Raw genomic sequence first — 22672 nt, forward strand, 5'->3', positions numbered from 1 at the left:
TGACGGTGTTCCTGGTTTGGCTGGAGTCCCTTTGCTCCAGGTTTTGACACATTGTACAGTGAGGAGATGATCTCCAGTTCATTCTTTAGTTACCAATTCACCGGCAAACCTCAATGCATGGAGGTGTTCTATTGGGGGTGGAACATTAATTGACATAATCGATGAACTGATTTCTATTCTTATGATCCAACCAGCTTGATCTGTCTGTGGTTAACCTTTATCGTTATCATTCAAAATGAAATGAACCCAGTAAAGTCCATAGTGTCTGTATTATTAACTGACTTCTTAGGTTCTTCTGTCTAAACATGTCAGGTATGTGTAAAAAAAACACAACCGTATCTCATAACAACAGAACCTAAGAAGTCGATTACATTGATATTGGTAAATACCATTTAGGTTGAGGCACGATTGGTTTATTTTTACTATAGTATAAAAACGACCATCACATCGGACAACACACGTGATGACATCAGCAAAAATGGATCGGTCCGTAATTCCAGTCCAATGTGTGGAAACCCTTTGAATTTAATAAAGTCATGTGACCATCCAGTGTCTAGAATGTTCTAGGAATGTTCTCTTTGGATTCTTTGGATGTGGAAAAACAACAGTGGGGTGAACTTTAGGAAACTAACATGTGAATGGAGTTGACATTCATTCTAGTTTACTTGTTTGTTTGGACACAGATTTCATTCACACTTTGATCTTGAACCCAGCTACTTATCTGAGTCACACTGGTTGCCTAAGTTTTGGCTAAAGATGTCCTGGTCAGTGAATCTGATCCAACCAAATCGTTCAAAATGAACCGATTTCGAGTATGAATTGTATTATTTGTTTGAGTGACATTTTACAACTAGAAGGAGCCGCTTTTCCAGAAGAAAATGCAGGGTTGAATGCTTTATTGCTGAATCAAAATGAAACTAAAGGGTAATAAATAAAGAAAGAAATGATCAAAGTTGACCATAAATAAAGTGAAAACAGCACAATAACAACTAAGATATGTTTGTGAAAAATGCCAGCTCCGGGTATCGAACCAGCGAGCTTCTGCACCAAGGATTCCTCAAATATTTCAATGGAGGCAGAAAGCCTGGAATATTTTAAAAGTTTCAAGGAATTGAAGGAGCAAAAGTCATATCTGGATAAAGCTGAACACTTGAAAAGTTGAATGGTTGAAATAGCTGAACAATTGTAGGAGTTAAGCGGCAAAAAATGGAGGAAGATGCTAGAATAAAGAATGAGAAACAGGAAAACAATGGGATGAACGCTTTATTTGATTTTTGATTTTAATAGGTTTATTTCAAGCAATCAAAGCAAGAATAATGCAAAAAACAATCAGCAGTTCTACATTTATACAAAGATGTATCAAACTTAGGATAATTTATAGCATTCAGCTAATTAGAATTAATCTCATACTTTGAGGAAAAAATTACAGTTTACGCTCAGAATTCTGAAAACCAATTCAGCTTAATTAGCCACCTGCTAGAAGCGACCTGCTAATATGACACATTTCATCTTTAACGCTATTTTGTATAAATTCTAAACCTTTAACACTGGATTTTCTAGATCTGGTGTTGAAGTTTATTTAAATTACTGCAACTTATCAACCGTTTACCTAATAATTATAATTCCAGTGGAAATTCTGAAGCAGAGAAAAGCAGCTTTGCATTGAGATGCAACACTTTACAGTCATAAAGTGTTTAAGCCGTCGACATAATCCCGTCAAGCTGGTCTTCTTAGCTTCAAGATCGCGTAAATGGTCGAAGAGTTTTGTAAGTTTAAAAAGCAGCTCTGGGATGAACGGGTTAATATTTCTGATTTCCCCTCATCTAAATTGGTTTGTGTTGTCTTCATAAATGCTCTAATTTAGGGTGTAAATAAAAACCAAAAACGTCTGCTACAAATGTTTTAACATTAGGAAGCATCAAATTGAATTAGCATCACAGTCTCTCTAAAAATGGATCCACACTGACGCTAAAACAGGACTTAAATGTGGTCAGAAGGCAAACCGAAGTCCTGTTTATCATGGGTTATCTGCTTTTCTCCAGGCAGAAGCTCACTGCAGCCACTAATGACCCCTGTTGTTTTCTTGAATAATAAATCGGCCAATAGCTGTGACCTTTTCATTCTAAACCTGCTGCTATTTGTTCAATGCCCACCTTTTTTTATGGGGAAATATTCCCTGCTGTGAGCTTGTAGTATTGAAATAAAGTTTAAATGGAAATGACTCCACCTGACAACAAATTACTTGTTGAGTTCTTCATTTTGGACCAATTTTATTAATATTTAAAACATTTTTTTGGCTGCATTCATGAGGAAAAGTCATTGATTTCCTTTAAGAAGTTCTCAGTTCTTAAAGTCTCTAATGGACCTGTTTGATGGGGATCCAGAGGCCTGATGGCGCAGACGTGTCTGCCTCCTGCTTTTCTGTGTGCATGTGAGCCAATGTGGCGCCTGCAGTGAGAAGCGGCGGTGACCGGCCTGTCTGCGTCGCAACAAGCACCGAGCGAGCCGAGACCTCTGCTGCAGTCGAGAAAGTTTGCAGTTCTAAGACGGCGCTCTCTATCTCTAAATGGTTGTTTGTGAGATTTTCATTACATGATCTCAAGCTGCTGGGTTTACAGAACGTTAGTGGGACAAACTTAACAAACCCAGATTGTGTCAGTGTCATGCAAAAGTGCTTGTCCTGCATCAGATTGCCTCTAAAGTCAGAACTGAAAATGGAAACAGCACAGCATGCTTGCAGTTTGGTGCTTTGAAATTAACAGCCGAAGCCTAATGGTGTCTATCCATGCTGCCAAAGTACAAGTTTTTAACAGCTCATTAAAACAAGCCGCAGGCTTCTTCGAAGTTCCCAAAGCAGCTTATAAGACGATAGAAAAAAATCAAAGAACACGCAGAAAGTTTAGTCATGTCATTTAGGCTGCATTTACACTGCAGGTCTTGATGCTCATATCCGATTTTTTGACTATATCCGATTTTTTTTGACGGCCCGCTTACATCATCTTTTAAAAGTGACCCGTATCCAATTTTTGCATTTACACTACAATGCTGAAACTATCTGAAGGACTAAGTAGCAGCATTTCCGCCTTCCGTGGACCTCCTTCGGACTTTTGTGACTGCAGTTGTCACGGAGGCGATGCAGCGACAGAAGGAGGCGTTGCCTTGGGTGCTCGTGAGGGGATGTGCAGGAGAGGAAAAAGGAGGCCTGCTCGGCCGGCTTATGTGCTCTCTCTGAGTTTTGAACGAGGAAGTGTTTGCAGACGTTGTGCTGCACTAACAGTTTGATCCAAGCAAAGAAACAAACGGCTTCTAGCCTGTTCCAGAGCAACAGTGTCCCGCTTGATTAGTTACCGTTTGCGACCGGGACCAGACCGGAAATAACGAAGCCTAAGGCTGAAAGGTAACACGCTGATGGGGCTCCAGCTGTCCTCGAACAGCAAAATCAGCGCACAAAAGCACCTTAATAAGTCATGTGATCTCAGTTGGTGGTGTCTTGAGTTGACGTCACTGACGTACGACTCGCATTTACTGGAGAATATCCGATTTGTCTGCTTACATGGCACACGCAAATGCACGTGCCGATTCGTATACAATTTATTTCCACATATGAATGAGGCCTGATTCCGATCTAAGAAAATCGGAATCCATGCGCTTTTGTCCTGCTTACACGCTCACCAGTCATATCCGATCTGAGCCACATGAGAGGAAAAAATAGGAATTGTGTCACTTGAACCATGCAGTGTAAATGCGGCCTTAGGGCTCACCTTCAGTGGATCCCATAAACCCGCAGAGCTGAGGAAGTGTTTAACAGCACCTTTGGTTTCTTTTTTGTACTTTACTTTGTCATAACTTGGTCCTGAGTATAAGTCACAGCAGCCAAAAAGTGCATCATATATTAAAAAAATACATAAAAAATTAGCATCTTAGCTTTAGCTCTAGTGTTTACATTCTTTTGACTACCGTAACCCTTCAACTGTTTACGCTATTATCATAAGTCCAGCAGATTCTGACACAGAAAAAAGGAGTTTTGCGTAGTTATTCAACACTGAACGTTTCAGCGAAAAACCGATATGCAATGCCCCTTTCCTCCATCTCAGATTCTGTTGGAACGACGTTTTATTGCGTCAACAGTCAAAGAGTTAAGGTAGTTCTAAGAGTGTGTGTCATTTAGGTGTTTCTACCAACATCTCTGGTGTTAAAGGGTTAACAAAAAGAAGGACAGAAAATAAACACTTTATCCTCTACTAATAGCATAAGGAACAATTGGTCGATCATGTATAAGGTTCACCAATGCTACACATTTATGCTTATTCTCATACACAAGGCATAGGCAACAAATCAAATTAGTGTCTGATATGTTAGTACAACATTTTAGCAGTTATTCTGATGAATTTACCACTGACAACGCGCTGACAAGTCAAACAAAATCTCAATAACACTTCCAATCACTAAATCCATTAAATTTGTCATCTTAGGTGTGTCTTCTGAACAACTCCCCCAACCCAAGAGTTTGGTCTCAGCATCTTTTCCAATAATTCTTGTCTTTCTGCATCTGTTTTTGGGGGCATATTTCACTAGTTTAAGTTGTAATCTGCAGAATATGGTTTTCTTCTTGGGGGTGTTTTTATTCAGTCAGTCTCAGTTGTCTTTATTAGTTACTGGTAATGTTGAAATTTGACATTTTTAGTAAAATCAGAGTAGCGGATACTGATATACAAAGTCCTTTGGTGTTCTGGCGATTGTCTTTACAAAAAAACAATTGTGCTCTTATAGTGTTCCATCACTATAACGTGGTCCACATGTTCTGAACTGGTTCTCTTGTCTCAGTGGCGTTGTTCACCCCCCCACCCCCCCTGCGGTTGAGCAGGTCGTCCAAAGATCCAAAGAAGGGTTGGCGGTTCGATCACCGCTCCCCCCAGCCAACTGTCGTTGTGTCCTTGGGCAAGACACTTCACCCTCCCTGCCTCCAGTGTTGCTCCACTGGTGTGTGGATGTGCATGAATGTCCCGGTGATGGACAGAGGGGCTGTAGGCGCGAACTGGTAGCCACACCTCTGTCAGTCTGCCCCAGGGCAGCTATGGCTACAACAGTGTTTACCATCACCATCAGGTTGCTGTTATTAGACACGGTTGCGTTTTTTACATAGCTAACATGTTTCGATGGACGTCTTCCGTCTAATGTTTGACTTATCTTCTATGAAAGTTTTGACCTTGTGAGTTTGAACTAAATAGAAAAGTGTAAAATTGTCCATGCCTGTCCAAGAAAAATTTAAAAGGCGTGTAGTGAGAGGGTTAAGCCTTAAAACATATAAATGTATTAAATAAAAATTAAAAATGACTACTTAAAGGGTTTTTTCTATCACTGAAAAACACAAAACGGTAAATCTATCCCTACAGTCAAGCATTAAGCCAACATCTAGGTGCAGATAAAATAGTAATTCTGGCAATGCTGGAAGAATGTGGAATTAACAAAAATGCTAATCAAGAAATGGCAATTTTAACAGACTTTAAAAAGTCAGTCTAAAGCAGGACTGTATGATTTTGTTGTCAGGAGGTTTTAGATCACTTAGGGTTCCTGTTGTTTTTTCTTAATTTTTATTTTGAGATCTTTTCGGTAACGTAGCAGCTACGTGTCTGTTCCATTAACCATGCTCCGCTGCAAGCAAACGGGGGATAATTGTCATTGATGACACACACCAATATCTGTATGCTTGAATTAAAGATTCCATCGGCAAAACATTCAACAAAGAGTTCTAGGCTTTATAGTAGCGATCAAAAGCGTTCAATTCGTTACAGCGTTAGCGGTCAACGAAAGGTGTACATCCCCAGCTCAACTGGTGTTCAGGACACCTGAGTGAACAGGTGAACTTCATTTCTATATTCTCTGCTGTCCACCAAGTGACTCGCCACCACACCAGTGGAAATACTTGCCATGGAGTGAACAGACAGTTTTGGAACCTACAGGTGATAACAAGAACATTGCAATAGACAACAAAAGAAAAAAAACAATTAAGCTAAAGCTGGTATGATTGAAACACAACCGAGTGGCTCAGCAATAATTGAATTGAAACCGTGGAGAAAAAAGGGGTGACTAAGGACTGGATAACCATTTAGCCGTTTTTTTAAGGTTAGGTTGATGCCTTACAAATTCCTCAAAGGCTGGAGTTCAGTCCTGCACAGTGAGCCATTGTGTTTAGGGGTTAGTATTACACTAAGGTTGCACAGTCATGCTTCTTTGAGCTAAATGCTAAGCGACTGATGCTGAGCATGTTGACCTCCTTTATTTCTCATAGTGTTATGCTAACATGTGTTGATGCAATGATGACACAAAGGCGCTAAAGCAACTTCTGAAGTTTCAAGCTGAAAAGGAAAGCAAATCTGTTTTTACTCTTCTTTTATGCCCTTTCATCTTTTGGGTACATATCACACCGTTCCACTTCTTAAAATGTATTTATAGAATCTATTGCATCTCCTGTGATTTTGCAGTAAACATTTGAAACTAGGTTAGCTCTGCATTTCTGTCACATTCGTGCACGTCTGCGTGGATAGCAGAAAGTCCTGCTTTCCTCTTGTGTGTTCCAGTGTTCCATATTTGTTCCAGTGAGGTGAGTTGACATAACGTGCACAGACTCTTGAGGATAGTCGATGCAGATAAATAGAATAACAGTAACCATGACAACATGACTAACTTCAAGAAGTTTTCTTTTCCTCCTAAACTCTAAAATGCTAAATGTCGTGACGGTCCATGTGGAAGCGAGTCCCACACATACATTAATGATCACCCAGAATGCCTTGGGCCAGACTTACAGCGTCACATACTCTTCCTACTTTCATTGTTTTTTTTCTTGCACAAAGACTTCCATCTCTACTTAACTTAATTTCCTTTCCTCTTACATAAGTCCGTACAGAACTGATTACCCATCAGCCAATAAGCTCCAACTGCCAGGAATAACAAAAGAGAAAAGATGTTCTGGTCTCTTCTTTTGCTCAAATGATCTAGTCCAGAAGTGTTGGTAGTTAAAAATTAATGTCATGAAAATATTTGTAATTACAATGGGCCTAAAAACAGCCGATGTTGAAAAAAATCTACTATTTATTAAAGGAAAACTTGACTAAAACCTTTCTAATGAGATAAAAGTATTGACAGTTTGTCTTAGCTAGTGCTGTCTGACATCCTTGAGTTCAACAAAAAGTGTTTGATGAAAACAAACTGTTGAAAGGCTTCATATTTCACCAGGTTTTGATCATTTTTGCTAGCTAAAGACAAAAATTGCAATAAAACATTAGATTAGCAATGATTTGGTGAGAACTGTGCAATTCTGGCTGCATAGCAGCACCTGAGCTGGGTAGGAGCTGTTGGAAAAACGATAAATTCAGTTTACAGTAAAGCCAAAAACTGAAACCAAGAAGAACTCATTTTAGTTATTAATACCATTAGAGTCCAGATCAGTAAGGCCAAGTTGTCTGAACTGATCATATTAATAACGTAAATTGGATACCAACAGATGGCATCTTAGAGTTTCATTGGGATAATCAATCCAGTTAACAAGCAAAGAGTGAGAGGGGAAAGGAGAACTCCCTTTCAATGGAAGGATGGAAAGAAACATCCAGTATGACTAGACTCAGTAAGGGAGATTATCTGGTGTTAGCGTTTGGGGTCTGAGTGGACAAGAAAGAAAGCACTGATCCATTTTGACTTGTATCAACAGTTCAGGCGGTTTAATGGTGTGAGGGGTAATTTCCTGGCACACTTTGGGCCTCTTATTACCAATTCAGCATAGTTCCAACCCCATAACCTACCTGACTATTGTTGCTGACCATGTCCATCCCTTTGTGACCACAGTGAACCATGTTCTGATGGTTACTTCTAGCGGGATAAGGTACCATGTCCTAAAGCTGGAATCATCCCAGACTGGTTTCTGGTACTTTACAATGAGTTCTCTGGACTCAAACGGCCTCCACAGTCCCCAGATCTCAACCCAATAGAGAACCTTTGGGATGTGGTGGAACGGGAGATCGGCATCATGGATGTGCAGCCGACAAATCTGCAGCAGCTGTGTGATGCTGTCAAGTCAATATGGACCAAACTCTCTGAGGAATGTTTCCAGAACCTTGTTGAATCAATGCTACCAAGGATTAAGGCGGTTCTGAAGGAAAAAGGGGGTCCAACCTGGTACTAGCATGGTGTACAGTGGCCAGTGAGTGTACTAAACCAAAGAAGCCAGTGCAAGAAATCCCTAAATCAAGACTGATTGAAAAGGGTTTGAGATACACAAAAGCTTTGGACCCTTTAAGACGGAAGATTCTAGTGATAGCCGCTGACATTGTTACACCTGTAATTGCAAGTACCTTATTTTTCAGACCAAAATATACATAAGGCACACTTTAAATGATTAGGTCTGTTTTTATAGGCTCACCGGATTACATGGTGCATTAAGCGAAACAAAATCGTATCACTCTGCCAGGCTTCTGACTACAGTACCCATAATACTCCAACAAGGAATCAATGTAACTTTGTAGTTTACCAAAGTCGTGCCAAAACATTTAGACGGATTTTTAAGCGTCATGTACCACGGAAAATAATTTTCAGATCAGTAAACACAGCCAGGACAGCTACATAGTCTGAAAACAATGTAAGGATCTTAAGTGCGCATAATGGGCCAAGAAAATATAGTTAAAAATTTTTTTATTCCAGACTTGCTGTCAAATGTGTCATACAGAGAAACGCAATACAATAGCTGGTTCACTGCCAAGAGTACACAAGATTTAAAGATACATAAAAAAGCATTAAAGATGAAAGTATGCTATATTAATAGGGAAGAGGATTTTTTTTATGATTTTTTTAATATTTATTTTAAGTAAGAAAAATATTATTTGACAAATTTGAATTCAACAATTCTTTGTTTCAACACTAAATGCACATTTCTTTCTTGTATTTACCCTATTTCATAACTATTTTGTTATTTGAAATTAAAAGTTCTGCCGATTTTCTCTTGAAATATATTCTTAAAAATAGCATTCATGTCGAAATATGGAAATATGGTACTTTTTATGTTTTCCGTGCTGACTATATTTTAATGTACATGCAGCTTTCAACCTTATTAAAAAAAAATTAAATTATTTTTACTTTTACCCCAGAAATCAGATCAATGTGAGAGCCTGCAAGGGCTTTCAAGCTGTTACCATCCCCTAATAGCAACATATTTTTAGCAATGGCACCAACACCAAGATCCCAGCAGTGGGTGACTTGAGGGATTCTGTAGGTTTTATTTAAATAAAACAAAAAATGTAAAGCTGACCTGTACGAAAAGTGAATTCACGGAGAAGATGCTCCTGCATCGATTAATCAACAGTTCCTTCAGGGTTTGAAGTGTAACTTCTCAGAACAAACCTTCAGATTATGTGCTAGATTTGGCAGATTCACAGCCAGGATGTGAGAAGAGATGGAACAGAGAGGGGCTGCTGCAGCTTCACGCTCTCGTCAGCTACGAGTCTTTTTAAAGATGGGCGACTGTGCGCTGTGCGTTAGCAGGGGCCACATTATCCTGCTCTTCCCCGTCATTCCAGGGCGAAGACTGTGATTACCGCTCAGCTTGTTTGCTGTCAGACTTTTACAGCCTCTTAATATTTTTTCTGTGCTGTGGGAGCTCCAATCCACTTGTGCAGTCCACCGACTTTGATTAATAGGACAATTAGGATTTAGCATATCGGCTCGAGTGTTTTTCAACCGGTGTGTGTGTGCCGCGACACACTAGTGTACCGTGGGAAATTACCAATTCACTGATCTAAAAACATTTCCCATCTCCAGGATATCAGCTCTGTGTTTATCCAAACAGGTCCTGATAAAACACTGAGTAGTTAGAATATGAAAGATCATAAAATACTTTTTCTTGTGTTTATTTGATTCTATTAAAAACACTTTGATAATAATGACGGTACTGCGATTTAGCCGTAGCTTCAGCTCTGTTTTCTGAAAAGTCCCGCCCCTTCAACTGTCTCCACCAATCATTCTTGGAGGCTTAATCACATCACATCAGTCTGACCAATCAGAAGTGGTTAAAGTCTTCACTTCCTTGTTCCGATACTGCTCCTAAATTCTCTCAGTTCCAACAAAAATACCAGCTAAAGCTCGTCTTTAGCGGTGTAGCTTTCCACAGAATCCAGTATCGGACCGTGGAACAAGAGAACAAAACAATGAAGCTGAGTCTGTCTGATAAAACTACATCTCCCATGATGCATTGGGTTACAGTGACAGGATCTCAACGTACAATGAGTCTTCCCTGTTAAACGTATTAAACCACAACGAACACACATCAACCAGTTTTTCCATCTTGATGAAATCAGAGGTCAACAGTTTAGTTCTCCTTCAAGGTTTGTGTTTCTTAACAGCCAAACATCCCAGAGTTTGGTCCAAGTCATCTTTACAACTGAAACACTTCTAATAACGTCTGGATTGAAGGATGATTTCGATTTCAGGCTTCAGTCACTTTTGAAAAATGAAAAGTTAAACCCAAGTAGAAGTAATAACATTAAAGCATTAAGATTAAGGTGAAGTGGCCAACAGACACAATTAAACTAAATTGAAACAATTTAATCATCTAAAAAGAAATAAAACATTTTTGTTAAAGTTTTCAAAGACTTCATCTTTGATTAAGACAAAAGAAAAACTAATAAAACTTCAACATGTTCACTTTTAGTGTAGCTACAGAAAACATAAATATTATGTTTTTGTTTTTTGTGTAAAATTTATCAAACATGTTCAAAAATTACAGTTGCCTTTGCACCAACATTTAAAAAAATATTTAAAGATAAATCACTATTTAGAAAGAATATATTTAATTTTTTTGTGAGGTTACATAAAATTCAATGTTAATAAATTGGAGGAAAAAACAACTATCAGGGTAAAATGTTAAATAATTTAGTTGAAAATTATTACTGAAAACTAACTTAACTTTTATTACAACTTTTGGAAAAAACAGCTGCAACTTCCAGCTTTTTCTGCCACAATTATCACAAAAATGCTTGTGAGATTGCAGTGACATAAATACAGACTGAGTTTCTCCTTTTTTCAATTTTTGGATGCTGGTGTGCCGCAGGATTTTTTAAAGAATGAAGTGTGCTTTGGCTCAAAAAAGGTTGAAAAACACTTATATAGAAACCCAGCAGGGAGCTGACAACAAAACCAACAAGAGTCACTGAAGGAATACAAACCTGCGTGGGTCTAATATAGCTAGAACAGCTTTAGAACATGGCTATACCTTAAAAAACAGCCTTAAAACGAGTCTAAACTTTAAAAAAACAGACGTTTATTTGGTTAAAATTGCAATACATAGTATTCTCAAGCAGACCCGATGGCTGTGAAGCAGAGTTTAGAAATTAAAATGTTGTCATTTGACAGATCGGGCAAATACTTTCTGTACCTGTATGATTGGAATACTGTGAATGTTATTATGAATCCCAAACCAAACAAGCCACAGAACAGGACTGATTTCTTATGTCACAAAACCTAAAGATGGTTTGGAAACAGCTGTCGCCAAACCCATCTGGTTTGAGAACTTGTGAACCATTTTCAAAAGTACTACAATTACACCCCTACATTGAGAAAAATGTACTCAATATACTGATTCAAATTTCACTTAGATTCTGGAGAATATATGAAATAAACCAACACAAAGCAAATAGTTGCCTGCTCTTCCAGGCTGTCTGCTCCAGGCAGAGATGATTATTGAGTCTTTAGATAGAAAGTCAACCTGGAGATTTAACAAAAGAATTTGCTTAATTAATTATAATTTAAGCTATGTCACCATGAAAGGTCACAAAAAAGGGTCTTAAGGGAAGAGCAGCCATTGGATCCCCTGTCTTAGACTCCCACGTTGGAAAAACATACATGTCTACAATGTGGACATCCTTTCCATACATTGATGAAAATTACATATTGAAAACAATATTACACAAAAAAATGTTTCACTGTTTAGAATACACTATTTGACAATAAAAGACAACAATAATAAGGTCCTATGTCTGAGAGGGCATTTTGTGTGATTTAATACATAATACATGTCTTTGTGCGGCCCCTTTGATTAGTTTGAAGCATGCATTTTCAAACTGCAACCGAGTAACAAAAGTGAGTACTTTTTGTATTTACCCAAATCAGCTTTAACATACATCTATTGGATTCCATGCACTGGCTAAGATCCAAGGTCTGGAAGTCTTGAAGTCTTCCCTTGTCAGACAGAGATCCCCATCCTTGACCAAACTTTCTGATCCAGATCGGCTTTTGTCAAGTACATATTTCAGCTGTAAATAAAATGCAAAACATAACGCATATATTAAAAAAAACAAGAACAATATAATACAAAAAACACCACTCAAAAGTACTTTTGCTGTAAACACATGCATACCTGCCAGCATGGCTTGGACTGGGTAGAGCTCCTGTAAATATCCCAAACCAGGCCAGAAAACATGGTAATGTACTAACTGCTCTGGTACCAGTTGGGCAGAAATGGGATCCAGTTCAGCTGTTAGTTTTAAAAATAATAAACAGACATCACACACCCACACACTTATAAGTACATACTTGTCTGGAGTTAGGTTCATTACTACCACAGCCATACTAACTGACTAAACTGCATTCAAATTGTACCTTGGAAGCTGTCCACTTGAAGAATTACAATTTCTGGCCCTTTGGAGTCTAGAAAGAAAGAATAAAGTATTATGCAAGTACGACATACCCAGTCCAACCACTGGAACATGAAACAAACATCTCGTGTGACATTTGTCCTTATTGAGCACAATATCCCTCAATGTAGGAGTGATAACAGAGTTGCCACACCCTTTTCTGAAAATGGAGGCTATCACATATGGTTCAGACTAGTTTGCTTCCAGACATCCGCTTTTTCGTCCTTCCTTTCTTTTATTGGTAAAGGACCTCATCACCAACTTTGGAGATGAACAATTTCACATTCCATTTTTTCCTGGTCTTATATTCCTTCTTTTGTTTCTTCTGTACATTTTTTATGTGAACAGCGAATTGAATTCTATAGTGCTCTAAGATATGAGATATAAAATATATCTTTCCAGTACCTTGCTCTATTTTCTATCTAGTTGTGTTCTCTCTCTCTCTTTTTGTGTCTGTGCTGAAGTGAGGTATTTCCTAACTTCTTCAGTTACATTTTCATCATCTGCAGTGCTAAAAAAAAATTTTTCTGGACCGGGTTTGCTCCGTCATCGCATACTCTAGTTACTCATACACAACTAACCAAAATAAATTCAGGTTAGATGACGTGATATGCACTCGATTGCACTACAGCAGAAGATGTCATCAGCAGGTGTCACATTTCCCAGTAATCTGGGCGATTCCGCTCTGATGGCCACGCGGTAAATCCAGTTCGACCAATTACAAATCGCTCTGAAGTGTAAACCGGCCTGACGTCACCTAAAGAAGATGGCTTATGTCGAACTCCAACCGAAAGTCATTTCAGTCACCATTTTTTTGCGACACAGATGCCGCCATGTTAAAGCCAGACAAAGTCAGTAAGCGGATTAGCTGGAGTCAGTCTGTGTCAACATTTCTATGGCAACCACTATCACCAATCAGGAGTAAGCTGTCAGCTACAACCCCACCACTTGAAAACGGACTCGGGAGAATCCATCAATGAAACGCTTTGAACCCCGAAATGATCGGGATTTTACTGTTACAACAGGGGGTTATGAATCTTCTGACTCACAAGGTGTATATTTGTGTAAACCCCATCTGTAATTTGGGCTGAAATTTATTTATTTAGATTTTATTCATTCATCTTCTAAACCTCTTTTGCCTCTTTCGGGGGTCACGCCAGGGGGTCGCCACTTTGTCACAGGGCCACACAAATCACACACCCATGCACACCTAGGGACAATATAGAGTAACCAGTGTGTGTGTTTTGACAAAAGTTTAACTACAAAACAGCGTACAAACCCCAAAAAGTACAGTATAGTCTGCAAGTATCCTGGGGATTCATGGACATGTTGTGAACCAGACAAACCATCAACATTGAGGGTGAGGATATGTAAATGACAGCTGAAGTGTTGTTGCCATCCTTCCTGAATATGATCCTTTTTCCGAGGACAACGTTTTAATGCATAAGCTCCAGGAGCTTAGAGGCTACAATGAAGTGTGTGAAGGGGGAGCCCTGTCAGTCTGTGACTGTCTGCACTGAATGCAGGAAGGATCGCTGTCTGCCGGTACTCCTCATGAGGACAGCGATCTGTGCTGAAGAGCCTCCAGGCCAGATGCTGAAGGCCTAAGCCGAAGCGTTTAAGCATGAGTCTGTTTCTGTCAAAGCCACGCATGCTTTGATGGCTAACCGTGTCGTGATATAGCCCGTCTGTGTGTGACTCAGCTGCATTGTAATCTCATCGGAGAGCTGGGTGGCGTCCGCCTTCATATCAATTATGCTTAGAGAGTTGATCTCTTAAAGTGATCTCAGCTCACATCCCTTTTTTTAAATCTACACTTTGAACCCCAAATATCATAGATGAAAATTGAAAAGATGACATATTTTGTCAATGCACGTTCACATTTATTCAGGTGATGTTGTCTTGAAGTTGAATCATGGCATCTGGACCTAAAGTCCTCTTTCTTTGAAACGTTTCACTACTTGTTCAAGTGGTGCAAGATTATATATTTGAGCAACATTAGCAATCTTTTCACTATTGCTAATAACCTATCTGACCATTTGAGTAGAGATGATCTCTTTGAAGACTTTCTGTCAGGATTTAGAGCACATTCCAGCAGTGGAACAGCTCCAATGAAAGTAACAATCATCTACAAGTGGCTGCAGACACTGAACTTGTTTCTTTACTTGTTATTTTCAGTGTAACATTTGACAAAATGAGTGAGAAACATTTTTACTGTAAATGACTGGAATGTGTCCTTAGAATTCGCTCAAACTGCTTTAAACTGGTTTCCTAAAGACTTAAGACTTGGATGAGTGTGAATTTAAAGATGTTCCAAAACTCCTAAGAAAAAGCTTCCAGTTGGTTGAAATGCTGGTGTAGAGGATGGTAGAAGAAATCACATTTCCTTAATTTGAGCTTTTCTTCCTTTTTTAGAGACATTCCTCTGTGTCTTAATCATAATAATGAGAAAACAAGGCTAAGAAGAATTTTAATCTTTTCATTTTTATGAATTTATGCTTTGGGATTATGTTCACAGTATGTATTATTTATGTTTAGATTAAGTCTCCAAAAAACTGACCCTAAAAAGTCATCAAGTGTTTTACTTTGTAAAGGCGTTAAACTTGGCGCAAACTGCCAGCATAAATTTCGTGGACTGGTGCCCATTTCTAAGGACATGGCACATGAAGAGGAGCAGTTCCAGCGTCTCTCCTCAGAAACAGACAACAGGAAGAGGAATGCCACTGGCGACCCTCTCCAGGAGCAAGAAACATGAAGAGGAGAGCCCCTCACCAAGAAAAGGAAACACAAGCAGGAGCATATCTTGGCATACCTCCTTGTGAGCAGGAAACATGAAGAGGAGCGGCTCGAGCAATCCCTCTTAGGCTACGTTCACACTGCAGTCTGAAACGACGCAATTCCGAATTTTTTGCCCCTAAGCGGCCCAATTCCGATCTTTTCATGACAGTCTGAATGACACAGATCCGATCTTTTCAATTGCGACCCAGGCCCCGTGGGTTTGCCGTCCTGATTCCGAATTGTAGCCGATCTTTTCAATTGCGACCGCCGTCTGACCGGCCAGGCGACTTGATTCCGAACCGTACGTCATCGACACGCAACAAACGTCATCATTTTGCGTTGAAGTAGGCGGGAACGACAACGTAAACATCAACCATGGTGGACGATGCTGCTGGGACCAGTCAGTGTAAGGGAAGGGAGGTCACTGATTGGATTAATATTTGGGGTGATCGCTCTTTTCAGGCCAAACTCCAGGGCTCTTATCGCAACTGGGCGGTTTTTGAAAAAATTTCCAGATAAATGGCAGAGCGTGGTGTTGAACCTTTCCCGCGATTCTCCCCTTTCCGACTGTGCTCAGAAGCGCGGGGGACCCGAGGCGATCCTCCTCCCCCTCCCTGTTCTGATCCTTAGATTTTCCAGAACGGGTTAATAAAGAGTCCATAGCATTTATTTTGGGGGAAACCTTCTTTTATTACCGTCCTCCGTAACACACAACATGAATGCGCGCCCACACTGCCCCCCCCCCCCCATTCTCTATCGCGGCACGCGCTTGCACACACACACACAAACGCGGGGGCGCGGCCCCAACACATACACATTCCTATTCCACAACAGTGGGTACAGACGATCCCGACTCCAATGCCTTCTTAAAATGAGAAGATTGTAATTGTGCTGCTCCTTCGTGAAAATAAATTTAATATTACAAAAAGAGCTCCGCTTTTGACAACACTGTTGTTGACATCTGCTCCGCAAACAACGAGTGACGTCGTTCACCGTTGAGTATTCTTCTGGCTTCTGCGCATGCGGGTCTCGTTTGGGTCGTGTCACGGTCACACTGGAGATCACAAAAGTTCGGATTTACTTGGAAATGTGAACGGTCTAGCAAATAATTCGGATTTTTTCAAAAAATCCGAATTGAGCATTAAGCCCTGCAGTGTGAACGTAGCCTTAGGAACAGTTCCCTTGGTTTGACATTGCACGACTTCAACAGGGCTGCAGGAAAACCTTCAACTGGTGTAGACTCCAGTAACAAAATCCTTGCCAATGCAACAAGAATCTCCTACTGGTTCCCGGCTTGTCAGGTCATTCTGTCAGTGACTGGCGGTGAAGACTTAAAATGCAGACAAGACTTGATGGCAGGAACTTAAAATCCTCAATAAAGGTTGACAAACCTCAATGAAGACAGCTTCAAACCTTAGAACATTACAAGAAAACATAACTGAAAAACAAATCAAAGGACACATTTCTCACGGTACCCTCCATGAAGGAAGGATTCCACATTGTCCCAACATAATACAACACTTGAGAGAAGGAGCCATGAAGCAGTACCTGAACAAAATGACAACCGGCAAACAAGTCAGGTTCCAAACAGTAGGTAGTGGTGTTATGATGAGCTCCTCCTCTGCAACAGAACAGCTCCAGCAACTTTTCTCGGGTTTAGAGAACAGGAAGAGGCCCGTCCCAGCAATTCTCCCAATAGCAGGACACATGAAGAAGAGCTCCCTTGGCAAACCCCTCAGCTGCTGCAAACATGAAGAGGACTGGCCTAGGCCTGCACAATATACCGCAAATTTATCGTTATCACGACATTAAGCTGTGCAATATGCATACCGCAAAAGACGGCGAAAATCGCAATAAATGTGCTAAAACAATCTCATGGCAGCTTGAAATATTGAACAAATGAAATAAATCCCTTTGTGCATTTAACCAATCGGAAGGACCCGTTTACGTTGTTGATCAATCAGATGAGCCCTTTTATGTTTGATGTTTGCCTCCTATGTCGACAAGGGTCATTTGGAGTATAATTTTTAAACTGTTACAGTGAAATGGAAATTATGTTTTTGGTTGTTTTGCTATTTGTTTATATACCGCGAATTATATCGTTATCGCAATATTAATCAGCAATATCGCATATCGCGAGTTTTCCTCATATCGTGCAGCCCTAGACTGGTCCTTGGATTGACATAATAGTAAAACCCCTGCTAATGCAGGAAAGAATCTCTTGCTCTGTTCGGGTCTGAAACATTCTGTCAAGAATTAGTAATGACGGTTCAAAATGCGGGAGACCAGGCTTAAATGCAAGAACTTAAAATCTTTAATAAATAAACTGTACAAAACATTAAAACTTGAACATGAAATCTTAGAACAAAGGAAGAAACAAAAAGGTAACCAAATGGATTAGCTAACAACAAAGCTTAATGGAAACCGACACCTAAATACGCTGAAGATGACAAACCCCAGTGAAGACAGCTGTAGATAATTAGCACCTAAATCTCTGTGAGACTGTAACAGAGGAAGAAACAAACCCGAAACACACCAGAACAAGAACCAAGAAAACACAACCAGGAAAAAAAATAAAGAAGAAAATCCTCACGTGTTTCTGCAGAAATGATACTCTGACTCCTGTTTAAGAAGGTCAGCTAAACATTATTACACAGCTACCAGCTCCCATCAGCTCTGCCTCTAAAAATAGTAAAGCTTGTGTGGAGTTCAGTCGTGATCTTCTGCAGAGTTGAATGTCTTGCCTTCAAATGATGCAGCAGAAGCTACAACTTTGTCTTTGTCTAAAGGCTTCCTGATGGTAATTGCCTCACCACATTAACTTGTCAAAGATGATTTAAGATTTGCCCCATATCTTTATCCTCCTGCTGCTGTGGTCTAGTTAGACCCTTCTCCCTCCATTAACTACAACAATACAGCCACGAACATCCGCTTGAGACACGACGCCTCAGTCAGAAATGCACTTTCATCTCATCCCAACCGCATTTTCTGGAAGAGCAGCCTAGGTTTTAATCAGATCTAAAGGGTTTTCTTCCTCTGTGCTGGCTGGCTTGAGTCAGTGCCTATGATGCTCCGTTTGACTGGGTTTCTGAGTTATATAACTGCATTTTCTTCCAGTGCGATCTGCCAACTTTGCACAATAAGTTATATAGACTTGAATGATTTGTTAGTAAATTAGAGTCTATTACAAGATTCACATATGCTCAATTTTGATCACAATTCTTTGTGGACGTTAAAGTTTAGTTTAGACGGCTTGGCAGCTTTTTAAATCTGCTTAATTTTTTGATGGTGGATATCAGATTTAATGTACTTTATGCATTATGTGCATTATGATGAACCATATAATCTATGGCAGTGCTCCCCAACCTTTTTGGGGCATGGACCAGTTTAACCTCAGAGCAATGTCACCGGGTGATTTTAACCCGAGTAAAACTACTGTAATTTCCAAACTATAGAGTGCACCTGATTATAAGCCACACCCATTACATTTTTAAAGGATAAACCGTTTTGTACACACATAAGCCGCACCTGTCTATAAGCCGCATGTGTTCGCATTGAAACGAGTTGTAGAATAAGGATGTGTATGGGCGTGCAGCAAGAGGGAGGGAGAGAGCGCTCGCAACAGAAGTGTGTTGAGGATGTGCGTTCATGTTTGATATACAGAGTGAAGGGAAACTCAAATAAAAGAAGGTTTCCCCCCAAAAGAACGGTGAATGATTCTTTATTAACCAGCTCTGGAGGCTCTGAGGGGTCCGAACGGGGAATTGAACCCCGAAGGACCCGAAGGGTCGCATTTTCCAAGCACCGTCAGAAAGAAAAAACAAGTAATTGCAGGAAAGGTTCAACACAGGATATATTTACAAAGAAAGACAGTACACAGAGTTTTCACAGTTGTAGTAATATACCTGAGCTTTTCTTTCCAAACAGTGCATGTGACGCGGAAGTAACACGGCAGCAATATGGTATTAACAGGGCTGGTTAAAAAAAACATACCGGTAAAAGTCACTGAGAGCAGCAGTAACTTATAGGTGCGTGCCACGCAGAGGTAAGTGCTGTGCAGCGTGTGCGCCGGGAGTTATCTTCCACAACAGTGACACACCGTAACAGAGCGCTAACAGGGCTGGTTTAAAAAACTCTTTGTGACGTAAAAGTCACAGAGAGCTTTCTTCATCTTCCTCCTGTGGACTGAAACCATGGAAGTCTTCCTCCTCAGTGTGGGATTGGAATAGCGTCAGACATTCTTGACCATTCTCTCTCAGTCTCTCCTTTGTTGTCGCTGTCAGTGTCACTCTGAGGTAAATTCACTCCTGTGCTTGCGCTGTCTTTTCCGTCAGACCGGCTTTTCCAAACCCGTTGGTGATGGTGGATTTTTTCACACTGATTATAATGATTGCTTTTAACTTGAAAGCTGCGTCATCTGCATTTCGTCTTGCATTTTCCATGATGAGGTTCTGTTCGTGCTATTCATTCACAAAGCGGGAATTTACATTAAACCTTTGTCTTCCTCGACACAAATACCGTACTCCCCGTCTCACTCTTAGCCTGTCTGCTCGAGCGCCCTTAGTGGCCGTTAGAAAAATTGCATTAAAAGAAAAAGAAGAAAATGCATAAATTATCCGCATCATTGAATGAGCCGCAGGGTTGAAAGCGTGTGACAAAAGTAGCCGCTTAATCCGGAAACTACGGTATTTACATGAATTTCAATTTGTCACGTGCCGAGTAGTCTGTGCCTTCACCAGGGAAGTCTTACATGTCCCAGGAATGGGTGGACCAAAGATAAAGACCAAGTCTCTAGTACCATTTTGTTATTTTGCAGGAATTTTTGTTCTCAAATTCCTAAGTCATTTTTGAGCATGTTTGAACCTACTTCCTATGTTTTTCTTTTTCATTTTGTTGCACACACCACAGTTGAAAACAAGAGAAAACCACTCTAATTGATCATGTGTCGTCATGTTTTGATCTATTTTTTTATGACAAGTACCTTTTATTGGGTATTTTATATTGGGTAAAAATTACCCAATACGGCAAAAGTGATGGTGTAACTCTTTAGAGCTAAAGTGTTCTAGGGTCAATCTCCGACAACTATCACAGACCAGCCTGGATGAGGTTGAAGTTGACCTACAATTTTTTTAAAGCTCCCAATTCATCTCCAGCCTCTACAAAGTATCTATAGCTGGTTTTTCTTCCCTAGATTTTGTGCAGAACCCATTTAAATGTGGGATAGATTTTCAATTAACTTCATCCCTAAATGTTAATTTGAGCCTATACTAATTTTTCAAAAATCACAAACAAGTCGCTCCTGTGCAAAAGTTGCAGCCTCGGCCAAACTGTACAAAAACCACGACCATACTCTGAAAAATACAGCAGATTTTTGTTCTAAAAGTGCAGGTTTTTGTGATCTTAGTCAGTTTTCTGTGATCTCCTCTTTATGTTGCTTCATCTTCTTCACAGGTCTCGAATCGTTCTTCCGTCCCGTGTCGTTATCGATCCATAAGTCCATCAGCATGAACTACCTTCGGCGGCGCCTGTCAGACAGCAGCTTTGTGGCCAACCTTCCCAACGGCTACATGATGGATCTGCAGAGGCCGACCCCGACCCCTCCAGGCTCGTCCACATCCTCCCCTGCCTCCCCTGCTGCAGAGAGGCGGCAGCCACCAAGCATCTCCACCCAAAGCTCTGCATCTGCCTCAGCGCCAGGCTCTGGGAACTTCCTCAGCTCCTTCTCCAGTGTTGTGAAGAGCGCACAGATGGCCCAGAATGTGGCTGCAGCTGCTCACGCTAAATCAGCTGCAACTACAGCAGCTGAAGGCGCAGCAACAGGGAGCAGCCAGGCAGGCAAAGTGGCGGTACGGAAGCCCAAGATCCTGCTGGTGATTGATGATCAGCACACAGACTGGTGAGTGGACGGTCTAACGATTTAGTCTGTGTAGAGAAGCTATTGTCTCAGTGTGTTTGAGTGTGTGTGTGGACAGGCCCCACCCCCCTTTTGGATTTTTATTACTTTTAAACCTGACTGTATTGATTGTAAACACCCAGCAACTTGTTGCTTTATGCTCCTTCACGGTTCTACCCCCCTCCTCTTTAATCACCCTCCTACCACCCCTAACATCCCTCTCTCTTCTTCCCCTCTTTTCTTTTCCGTCCGGTCCAACAAAAGACTGTAGTAGATATGAGTAAGATGAATAAAGCTTAGCCTAAATTACAAAAAGGGTTTATTTAAACATAAACCTAGGGATAAAACGGCAGAAAATGAACGAATGAATGAATGAATACTCATCATTCTCCTTCCTCCAAACAGAGGAATTAAGAGCAGAAAGTTCTATTTTGGTCTCATCCGACCACATGACTTTCTCCCATGATTCCTCTGGGTCATCCAAATGGTTTTTGGCAAACTTTAGACGGACCTGGACATGTGCTGGTTTAAGCAGGGGAACCTTCCATGCCATGCATGATTTAAACCATGTCCTCTTAGCGGATAACCAACAGTAACCTTGGAAACGGCGGTCCCAGCTATTTTCAGGTCGTTGACCAGTGTAGTTCTGGGCTGACTCCTCACCTTTCTTAGGATCATTGAGACCCCTCCAGGTGAAATCTTCCATGGAGCCCCATTCAAAGTGGCTTGGCAATCACCCCGTAGCCCTTTCCAGCCTTGTTGGAGGTCTACAAATTTGTGTCTGGTGTCTTTGGACAGCTCTTTAGCCTTGGCCATGTTAGTTGGTGTCTTACTGATTCTATAGGGTGGACAGGTGCCTATTATGCAGCTAACAAACTCAAATATTTAATTTAATATTTAATTGTTTCTGTTCATATTGTACATATTTTGATTAGAGATGTGATCTACAGTATTTTTTATTTTATTTTCACCACTTTAAGGCTGTTACAGTTTCATTGGATCACCATGTACAATGACAGTAAAAGGATTCTGATTCTGAAACAGGTTCTAATTTAGCATAAGAAGTGGAGGTTTACTATTTTAAGGTGGACCAATAGGTCTTTGAGGGTCAGAATTCTATCTAAAAGGCAGGGGTTCAAATCTGTATTTGCCTCACTCTACCTTTACAATTCCTATTTAAAGCAACAGTTGTGCTTTTATTTTTTATTCGACTGTACACCTTAGACATTTAGGCGAGGTCGCTGCTCTTCACTGGAACTTATTTCAAAGCTGCCGTCACCACAAAAGAATGTACTGTATCATGTTCACCTAACGTGGTTACAGGATT

At 40.4% G+C, this 22672-nt stretch overlaps 1 protein-coding gene and 1 long non-coding RNA gene across 2 annotated transcripts in view; one reads left to right on the top strand and one right to left on the bottom strand.

The window, feature by feature from the left end:
• The window catches only part of syn3 (synapsin III), a 150769-nt gene that overhangs the window by 489 nt on the left and 127608 nt on the right, over nt 1–22672 (top strand). The window contains exon 2 of the mRNA XM_004082870.5: nt 20904–21348. Within this exon, the coding sequence (XP_004082918.4) occupies nt 20904–21348 (445 nt within the window). The remainder of the gene's footprint in view (nt 1–20903; nt 21349–22672) is intronic.
• LOC144989385 (uncharacterized) lies at nt 11283–18788 on the bottom strand. The gene is made up of 2 exons (XR_013653531.1): nt 12640–18788; nt 11283–12514 (listed from the first exon to the last, which is right to left on the bottom strand). It is a non-coding gene; the product is annotated as an uncharacterized LOC144989385 (long non-coding RNA).

The sequence above is a fragment of the Oryzias latipes genome, chromosome 23 (genome assembly GCF_053564925.1).
Source record: "Oryzias latipes strain Hd-rR chromosome 23, Olatipes_Hd-rR_3.1".
Classification (NCBI taxonomy): Eukaryota; Metazoa; Chordata; class Actinopteri; order Beloniformes; family Adrianichthyidae; genus Oryzias; species Oryzias latipes.